The 10,697-nt window shown below is 45.5% G+C and overlaps 1 protein-coding gene across 1 annotated transcript; it reads left to right on the plus strand.

Moving 5' to 3' along the window:
- Positions 1–5,094: 5,094 nt before the first annotated feature.
- Positions 5,095–6,972, plus strand: LOC107147798 (olfactory receptor 13J1). Its single transcript, XM_015492333.2, has one exon. It carries the CDS (start codon positions 5,423–5,425, stop codon positions 6,359–6,361), a length of 939 nt encoding a protein of 312 aa, XP_015347819.1. The 5' UTR covers positions 5,095–5,422; the 3' UTR covers positions 6,362–6,972.
- Positions 6,973–10,697: the final 3,725 nt, after the last annotated feature.

The following is a 10,697-nucleotide window of genomic DNA, read 5'->3' on the forward strand; positions in this document are numbered from 1 at the left end:
GAGGAGGAGGAGGAGGAGGAGGAGGGGAGGAGGAGGAGGAGGAGGAGGAGGAGGAGGAAGAAGAAGAAGAAGAAGAAGAAGGAGAAAATATTAATTGGTGAGGGTGTGGAGAAGTTGAAACCCTCATAGATTGTTAATGGGAATGTAAAAGGAAGTAGCCATTTTGAAAAACAGTTTGGCAATTTCTCAAAAGGTCACTTATTGAATTACCATCTGACCCAGCAATTCTGCTCCTAGGAAAATATTCAAAAGAAATGAAAACACATGTTCACCCACAAAATCTCATCATAGTAGAATATCTCTTCAATTGAATATTACTTAGCAATAAACAGTATAATAAATCAAAGAAAGTAGTCACAAATGGACACATATTTTAGGATTCTATTTATTTTAAATGTCCAGAATAGGCAATTTAAGAGAGACAGTAGATTGGTGATTTCCTGAGATTGAAGAAGGTTTGAGGGGTAAAGCAGAGAGACAACTGATGGGTATGGGGTTTCATTTGGAAATAATATAAAAATGTTCTAAAATTGGCCAGGTGCAGTGACACCCTCCTGTAATGCCTAAGGCAGTATACCAGCTTCAGCAACTTAGCAAGACCCTGTCTCAAATGAAAAACTAAACACGACTGGGATGTAGCTCAGTGTTAGCACATCCCAGAGTTCAATACTCACTACTGAAAAAAAAAGTTCTAAACTTGATTGTGATGATGGTTGCACAACTATGTGAATATACTAAAATCTATTGAATTGTATATGATATTTTAATTATAGCTAAATAAAGATACTTTTTAAAAAGAACTATTTAAAACTGTAAGATAGATGACTCAAAATAATTATGCTGATGCAAAGAAGATATATATATATATATATACACACTCACACACATAAACACACACATATGTATACATATATATTTTTTGTTGTTGTTGTACTAAGACTACCCAGGCACACCACTAAACTACATGCCTAGCCTTTTTTATTTTGATTTTGAGACAAGTGCAAGTTGCTGAAGCTGGAGTTGAACTTGCTGTTCTTCCTGCCTCAGCCTCACAACTAGCTGGGATCTGCTCTTAATTAAACCAGATTTTGAAAAGAGTACATACTGCATAATTTCATTTACGTAAAATGCTAGAAAATACAAGTAATCTACAGTTACAGAAATCAGATCAGTGGTTGCTGTTTGGAGCCGGGAGGAATGGACTAGCAAGAGCACAAGAAAACTTTGTGGAATGATAGGTAAGTTTATTATCTAGATGGTGGTCATGATTTCATGGCTGAATACATATATTAAAACTCATCTAATTATATTATATGAATATGTGCAGTTGTACATTCCTCAATAAAGCTGCAGCCAAAAAAAAGCATACTAAAAAAGTACATATGATCACAAAATCTATTTCTATGTATAGATCGACATATGCAAATGACTAAAAAAATGTGTATGTGGGTGTGGGTGGGTGTGCATTTTATAACACTGGTTACATTTGAGGAAGGGGGCTGTAGGGGACATGGAAAGGAAGTGTCACTTTTATATTACATATTTATATTACAAATTTTTTACAAGAATGTTTTATATGTATTACTTTTGTAAGTAAATAAAAAGCTAATAAAATTACTTGTTTTAAAATAATTAAATAAAACTTAACAACAACAACACCCAGTTACAAATTAAAGTGATGCTATTTTTATTTCAGGGAACAAGCCCAGGCCTGAGATCATGCCAGGCAAGCACTCTAGCACCACCAAGCCACATCCCCAGTCCTATGATATTGTTTTAAAGAGGCTATGAAGCCTGCAAAATCATGGACTCTGTTAACTAGAAGGAACTTCCTGAAGGAACCATCAGGCTGGATGTTCTGAACACAAGGAAGTGGGAGCTGCTGAGGATGGGGGAAAACAGTCACTGGCTCCCAAGGACAGACCAGCTCTGCATTGGCTGAGGGACATAAGGTTCAAGAGTGGACAAATGGGGGGGGGCGGGGCTGGGGTTGTGGCTCAGCAGTAAAGGCGTTCGCCTAGCACGTGAGAGGCCGTGGGTCCAATCCTCACAGAAAAATAAATAAAATAAAGGTATTGTGTCCAACTACAACTAAAAAATAAATATTAAAAAAAAGAGTGGGCAAATCAGCGTCAGAATGAACAGTACTTCTGCCTCATTGATGATGCTGAGCTGGTTCCTGCACCTCTCAAGGGCAGTCTCTGGTTTGTATAGTGAATATCAGACAGGGTGGCCTTTAGGGACGTCCTGCTCTGATATTATAGAATTCTGTCTGTGTCTCCTCATCCTGGTCATTCCCCTGCCTCACTCCAGATTTTGCACTTTTGTAAGATCCTTATGGGAGCTGGACCATCCCCCTGACTCCCAGGAAAGCAACTCTGCCTATCATTTTTTCACTTACTCATTCATTTATTCTTAAATTTGTTCATAGAGAATTGCTTATGCATTCATTTAATTGATCATATTTCCATTCATGTTTTCATTCTGTAAACACTCCTGGACCAGCACTGACTGGGGACTGACCTGTGAGGATGGATCCCTGGCCGTGAGCCACTTTCTCCAACTTTTCCACGCCAATTAAAATCTCTAAGTAGATTGTGTAATTGGGTCTTTGGGACATCATCCCTGAAGCACCCCCAAAGTTTCTAAACTGGGCACATTTCTTCTTCTCCTCATAAATTGCCTTGAGAATTGAGCAGTCCCTTGGTACACAGAGAGCTTTGAAAAGTGCCACCTCCATTTGGCCTGCTGCTCGCCCCCACGCTGTCCGTTAGCCAGGATGGAGCTGGAAGCTGCCCAGGCCAGGGACTTCCTGCTTCCTACAAAAACTGTTCAGCCCTGAGCCCACCAGAGTTCTACTGTATCTGACACACTTCAGAGAACACCACCAAAATCTAAGCACTTGGAATATTCTGCTCAATTCTAAAAGCTTCACTTAATTAAATCAACTTTCAAATGCTTCACTGAATTTCATGAGAGTAAATTTTCTGTTTCGGAATCTTGGCTGAAGTATACCCACCATAATCCTTTGCACAGAAGAGGCTCAGCCCAACTTCATTGACCTGTGACCCCCTAAGGCTAGTCAGAGACTCTGGTCTCAAACCTTCAGAAACATCTTCCAGGTAACCAGGGACACAGACACAAAAGAGCCTGAAGGTAAGTGGGAAATGGGGAAGTGCAGGTAGAGGAAGCAGTCAAGATTCTGAGGAATAACTGGGAGCTTGGCTTCCATTCCCACTCACTGTGTTACTCTGTGTAAGCACCTTCCCCTCTCTGGGCCTGGGTCTTCATGTACAACAAGGGGGTAGTCCAGCTAATCCATACAACCCCTCCCAGCTTTGCCAGAGTGTCATCCAAGCTAGGAGAAACCCATGTTTGGAAGCCACCTACCCATTCAGTTTATCCCAATCCCTGGAAGTCATTACAAGACAGGAAGAAGTTGGCTGTGGCCAAGCTGGTACCCTCAATGTGGCCTCTAGAACCTGAGAGAGGAGAAGGAGGAGATGACAGCCCAGTGGGCTGGTAGGAGTGGGAAACAGGCAGAAAGAGAGTGAGAGAGGCAAGCAGCAGCCTAAAAGTACAAATGCAAGACTATGGAGCCCAAAGGAGAGGGAGGACTCCTTATTGGGTCTCAGAGTGACCTCCCAGTTCACACTCCCCCTGACAACTCTAGACACAGTCTGGTTGAGGCCAGACCTTCCACCTGAGGCCTAGGACTAGATCAGAGATCTCTTTTGCTGCAGAAATGGCCCTTAATTCCCCAAGGTAAGGTTCAGGGTATAGGGATACATTCTGAACCTGGTGACTTATCATGTGAGAGGAAGGAGTATTCACAGGGGCCACCTTGCCTGGTCACCTGACAGGCAGGAGAGTCCCACTGTACCCTTCAGGTGGTGTGTTAGCAAAAGAAAAGAAGAAATGGGCTTCCCATTACTAGGGGTGTGCAAAAAGAAGCAGGGTGAGGCCAAACCTGGGAAAGTAGAGGGAATTTCTTCCTGGAAAGTATTTGGATTCAGTGACCTGGGAGAATACTTGTCCTGACTTATCCCCTAATGCCTGGCACATAATAGTTCATCAGTTACTTCTTGATTTTGGAATGAATAAACAAGGGAAGAATGAAAATAGGAAAACATTGCACGCAAGTGAGGCAGAGCGGAACCTCCCGGCCCAAGGCTTTGGCCAAGGGTCTCATAGGGTCAAAGGCACCATGCCAGGTGCTCTGAAACATTGAGGAGAGATTGAGTAATGCTGCTCAGCAGGTGAGAAGATTGTGGGGAGGACATTGAAGAAGGACCATCATCTAGAACCATAGGCGTTTGGGGTTTGATGGGAGCAACTGTCCCCTCTAAACATGGTGTTGTGGTCATAATGTTGGGAGGGCTGTATTTGAGATTCACTTCACCAGAGACCGACCGTACAACCTCAGTTTCCCGACCTATACCAGGGAGAGCCAAGTTGACCTCTCAAGGCATTTCCATGGGACATCCTCAGAGTACACACAGACAAGCAGCCCTGGCTCTGGCCCAGAGGAAATAGGGATTGGGGGTAGGTCAGGAGGTCTGTTAAATTTTAGCTAGAAAGCCCACAATGAAGGCAGATTCTGAAGGTCTAACACATACAAAGTAAATGACAAAGCAGGCCCTGTGGGGACAGGTGGATGTGTCCACTGATAGACTTAGAGGCCAACAGCCCCACTGAAGCAAGTCACAATGTACAATTTGTACATGGAAACCTCAGTACCTGAAGACTAGACCCACTGCTGCAACTGAGGGATAAAGGACATTGCAGACCATAGGAACAGTGTAAGCAATGGCTCAGAGGTTGCCTGAAAACCAAGAGGACCTTCAGAGACCATCTAGCCAAGGGGTTGTCAAGTGTGGTTGGTACCTGTGCCAGCAGCATCGCTCACACCTACTCAGTCAGAACCTCTGGGAGGGAGTGGTGTCAACAACGTGATTCTAGTGTTCATTCAAGTTGCAGCCCCTGGGTTCACAAACTATGTTCACAGAACACTTATCTACAGCAGATTAAGGAGTGTTTTGAAATGGGTACCCAGGGTCAAATCAGCTTGGAGAGCACAAGTTCTACACTGCATTTGGAGGACGATGAATCACATTAGCATATCAAAGGCTTCCTATAAAGAGCTTTGTTTGTTTTCATTAATCCAGCCTGACCTCAACTTGATTTTTAAGATTGCCCACCCCCCACTTCCATTAACACTCTCTTAGGGAATCACTGTTCTGAATCCTCATTTTTCATATAGGTAAATTGAGGTCTACAGAGGTGAGGGGATTGCCCAAAAGCCAGAGAGTGTGTCTGAGAGCAGAAGACCCTAGCAATCCACCCCATCCCACAAGAGGCTCCGTGAGCTCCCACCACATGTACCCTCTTTCCTTCCATCCCAGCTGTGTGGCCTACTCACATGGAGTCTGTCAACAGGACCGTGGTCTCTCAGTTCTTCCTGAAGGGATTTTCTGGCTACCCAGTCCTGGAGCATCTGCTCTTCCCACTCTGCTTAGCCATGTACCTGGTGACCCTGCTGGGGAACACGGCCATTGTGGCAGTGAGCATCCTCGACGCCCGCCTGCACACACCCATGTACTTCTTCCTGGACAACCTCTCCATCCTGGACATCTGCTATACATCCACCTTTGTGCCTCTGATGCTGGTTCACCTCCTGTCATCTCAGAAGACCATCTCCTTTATTGGCTGTGCCATCCAGATGTGTCTGAGTCTGTCCACGGGCTCCACAGAGTGCCTGCTGCTTGCCATCATGGCCTATGACCGCTGTCTGGCCATTTGCCGACCACTCAGGTACCCCGTGCTCATGAGCCCCCGGCTCTGCTTGCTGCTGGCGGGGGCTGCCTGGGTTCTCTGCCTCCTCAAGTCAGTGACTGAAACAGTCATCGTCATGAGGCTGCCATTCTGTGGCCACCACATGGTTAGTCACTTCACCTGTGAGATCCTGGCAGTGCTGAAGTTGGCCTGTGGTGACACGTCAGTCAGCGAGGCCTTCCTGCTAGTGGGTGCCATCCTGCTGCTGCCTGTGCCCCTGACCTTTATCTGCCTGTCCTACATGCTAATCCTGGCCACCATCTTGAGGGTACCCTCAGCTGCCGGCCGCCGCAAAGCCTTCTCCACCTGCTCAGCACACCTGGCTGTGGTGTTGCTTTTCTATGGCACTGTCATCTTCATGTACATGAAACCCAAGAGCAAGGAGGCCCGCATCTCTGATGAGGTCTTTACAGTCCTCTACGCCGTGGTCACACCCATGCTTAACCCCGTCATCTACAGCCTACGGAACAAGGAGGTGAAGGAGGCTGTCAGGACAGTGTGGGGCAGGAGAAAGGCCTGTAGGTGAGAAAGGGAAGGGCTCTGCATGGCCGAGGGGCTTGGTGTCATGGTGAGGTTCCTGTATACCAATGGCAATGTGGGGCAGGGCACAGGGTTACATGTACCTTCATCCTAGGATGGAAGCACCAAGTCCCACTAATCCTGCCACAGAATAGCTCACAAATCACCCTTTGCTCCTCGCCTTGCTATGGTCTCAGGCTTTCACTCAGCCTTTACAACCTACTGTCTGGTCTTAAGACTTTTGTCTTATTCCCCCTTCTAATCTGTCCTCATATGGGCATCCAGAGAGCAAATGGGATCATATCACTCTTCTGATGGACACCTGGGATAGGCCTTCAGGACACTGGGGGTGCTCTTCAAGGCCCTCACAGCTGACCCCACCTGATGTAGCTCCCTAGCCTTGCACCCCACAGTCTCCCACCTCACAGCCACACACCAGGTAAATGTGAGCCTTGCCCTTCCTTGCTCTCCCCAACTCAGAGCTCTTTTGGGGTTCTCCCCATAAGGCAGCCTCCCCCAGCACACACTACACATATAAATGGACTGCCTGGCCCTTCAGGCTCAGTCCCATGCCACCTTAACCAGGAAGCCACCCCACTCTGTTCCTTTCACTGTGACTCTCCTGTGCCCTTGGTTTCCCGTAATTACTCCAAAACCAGCGAGTTTCTGATACCACTCTGTCCCAGAGTCCAGTCTTGCCTGACCTCAGGCCCCTCACAAGTTTTCTAAATATATAAATGAGCACAGGTGTAGCCATTATATTGGCAGAGCCTGAGTCCTCAAGGATGAGCAGAGCTGAGATGGAGTTGGATGACAGGCAAGGCCTAGCCCCTCTGGGAAGGCACCGTAGATGCAGCAAAGATGCCTCAAGTCCAACATCCCCAAACGTGTCTGACCTTGGGACACTAACCACCCAGAGCTGCCCCAGCTGGAGCCCTGAACTTCCCACTTTAGTAGCAGCAGCAGTAGCCCCTGTTTTCAGTACTCCTACCTAGAAACATCACCTGGCTCTAAGGGAACTTGCTCTTCATCAATCACCCACCCCTGGGACCTGGACTGAAGTGGACTGTCTCCTTCCAGGATTGGATATATGTATCCTATTCTTCATGCCCAATCACAGAAGTGTGTTTAAATAAATTCTGGTGAAGGTTCAGTGATGAAATGTGATACAGTTGCTAGGAAACCTATTTTGTGAAGAATTTGATGATGAAATGTTCACAATACAATAGAAAAAAAAGCAGATCACAAGACATCATATTTAATACATTTATTTTTTAAAAGTATCATTCATAAACCGATGAAAAAAAAGTATGTAGAAAATTCTGGAAAACTATGAAAAAATAGTAAGAGATAATTTCTGGGTGATAGGATTACAGATAAGTACTGTTACCTTATTCTTTTCAATATCATCCAATATTTCTGAAATGAATATGACTTTGGACTTAAAAAACATTATTTCTTGCAATAATATTACAAGAAGGAAGGAAGATGATATGTTCGAAGACAGCCCAGGCAACTTAATAACATGCTGTCTCAAAAGAAAATATGAAAGAAGAACTGGGAATGTAGCTCAAAGATAGAGGGTCCCTGGTGGTGGGGGGTGGTGGGGAGAATGAAGAAAGGGAGGGAGAAAGAGACAGAAAGAAAAAGAAAGTAATTAAGAAATCTATTTTAAGAAATGGGAGATCTTCTTGCTCTACAAAAGAGGACAAAGGATAGGGCCTGAGCCAAGGGCTGGGAATTGAGGAAGACATAGCAGTTTCCAGACACTTGATGAGGCTGAACCAGGCAGACAGTGAAGCAGACAGGGTGGGGCTGAGAAATATGTGGAGGATATTGACATATATATTATATATGTGCAATGATATTTGGGAAATAGAGATTTAATACATGACAAAATACATTATATATATATGCAATCTCTGGGATTACAGATATGGGTGAGGGAGAGGGAGGACTGTAGGCTGATGCCAGTTTCAGGTTTGACTGTGGGCATTGACTTGCCACCACTGAACCCTGAAATGGGGAAGATGAGTGAGCAGGAGGGGACAAAGGAGACAGAATGAGTCTGTTGAACTCAAGTGTCCAAAGGGCAATCAAAGAGCACTGTTCTGTGAACAGATGGAATAAGTGCGAATAGTCTTCCAGTTGTTTACCTTGACCTATGCTCCTGATAAAATTCCAGATCACAAATCATAATATAATGTGGCAACAGATACCTTCTGCTGTTTATTAAAGTCTGCTTTTCAATATCTGAATTGTGTGAATTTGTTTACCCTTATGGTGAAAGGACAGGAAGAAGGGAGGCAAGGAAGAAAGAAACCTGTACACACCCACGTGCCTGAGTAGATCCTGGCTAGAAAAGCTCCCTCTCACACACTCTTGGTCTCCACATGATGAAGCAATGGATTCTCTTTCGGTTTGAATAAACTCAGGTCCTGCAGCAATCCTGGAAGGAGACAGCCCACTTCAGTCCAGGTGACCAGGCCTGGTGAAGGAGAGACCCACTCTCAGAACCTGTAATATCCAGGGGGCTGGACTGCAATGAGACCATCATCAGATTCTCTGTCCAGTCTCTTTGCTGTGGCCACTTCATCCCAGCAAGCCACTCAAGGGACAGTGAAAGGAACTTAGGTCCCTCAGATACCCAACCTGCAACTTTGTGTCATTACAGAGTTTGAACTTTAAATTGGGCAGGGACTACCAGGTCCCTGAGAACAAAATGCAAGCAGGCTGTCTGCATGGCAGGGGACCAGGACGCTAGTCCTTGGGGCCCCTCAGCCTGGCCTACCCCACAACAGTGCATCTACTGGTAGTGAACTCATCAATTCGTCCATGGCTCCCCCAAGCCTCAGGTCATCTTACCTGGCTCCAGCTCTCTGCATACAATTCTGCCACAGGCCAGTGGTTAGGAGGAGCAGTCATCTGGTGTGTGAGTCTCACAAAAGCTTTTTAAAACATTTCAAAGCCAGAATATTTGCTTGGAGAAGGAGACACAAGAATAATAATAATATCATCCACCACTTGCTGCATATTGACCCCAGGCCAGGCTCTGCAGGAAGAGCTCTACTTCAGCTCACTGGATCCTCAGTTGACACTCACCCAACAAGGAAATGCCACTACCTCCTGTTACAGGTAAGGAACTGGATTGAGAAAACTGTTAACAAGTGACAGGGATGGGACCCCCAATCAGTGTGACTCCAAAGCCCACCCCAACACCTCTGACACACAAGAGGAAGTGGTGACACAGGAACCCCAGATCCAGGCATTACAAAATCTGGACCTGTGCTGGGCAGGCATTGCACACCTGTAATCTGCACAATCCAGAGGCTGAGGCAGGAGGACCCTAATTGTAAAGCACAGCAACTAAGGGAGGCTCTAAGCAACTTAGTGAGACCCTCTCAAAATAAAATTTTAAAAATAATAAAAAGGGCTGGGGATGTGGCTCAGTGGTAAAGTGCCTCTGGATTCAAATCCAAGTACCAATTAAAAAAAATAAATAAAAAGCTGGACCTAAAGCTTCCTGCCTGTGATGCCTTTTCCTTTATTTTAAAATGATCTGTGAAGCCTAAAATAAGCATTAAGTGGGTAAAGTTAGATTTACCAGCCAATGAGATTCATGTGATATTTTCCTTACAAAGGAACTCTAGTTTCTCTGACCTCAGGATTGGAGGATTCTAGAGAGTCTGATTAAATGTTTGCAAGGTTACAGAGTCCAGAGGTCACCTAACTGACCAGCTCATTTCTCAGAAAGAGGAGCTGGATCCAGTCAGACTGCAGAACAGGAACAAAGGCCAACAATCAAACCTGGGCTCCATCCACCCACTCTAGGGCTCATTTCATGCTCACCCCACCATTCAAGAGGTATAAAATTGTGAAGTGAACTGAAACCACTACTTTCAGAGCCATTCAGTGTCCGATCATTCTGTGAATCTAGTCTTCTGGAAGATGACAGAGTGTGTGACATTGGCCGAGAGATGCCCTGGAATATACGGTAAAACAACATGGCACCCAAAGGCAGAGGGGCTGCTCAGCTGCTCTAGGCATGTGTTAAGAATACTTTGGGTCAGGGTATTGTGGGCAGGTGTGAAATGTGTCACAGCATTTCACTGCTGGTGGAAGATGCTCCAGGTGTCATTCCCTGGCCATAATAACTGGTAAAGCTTTTGATGGTGGAGCCTCCATCCACCAGGGTCTCTGAGGATAGGCCCCTGAAACCCACAGTGGACATACAGCATGAGAAGGCAAAAAACCTCTGTCATGTTGAGTCATAAAAAATATGAACCTGTGCATTAGCACAGCATAACCGAGCCATCCTAACCAGTTCTCCCCAAAGTCCTATC

The sequence above is a fragment of the Marmota marmota genome, unplaced genomic scaffold (genome assembly GCF_001458135.2).
Source record: "Marmota marmota marmota unplaced genomic scaffold, marMar, whole genome shotgun sequence".
NCBI classification, from domain to species: Eukaryota; Metazoa; Chordata; class Mammalia; order Rodentia; family Sciuridae; genus Marmota; species Marmota marmota.

What these genes read in the sequence shown, in the direction of transcription:
- LOC107147798 (XM_015492333.2), top strand. Translation starts at nt 5,423, where the DNA reads ATGGAGTCTGTCAACAGGACCGTGGTCTCTCAGTTCTTCCTGAAGGGA.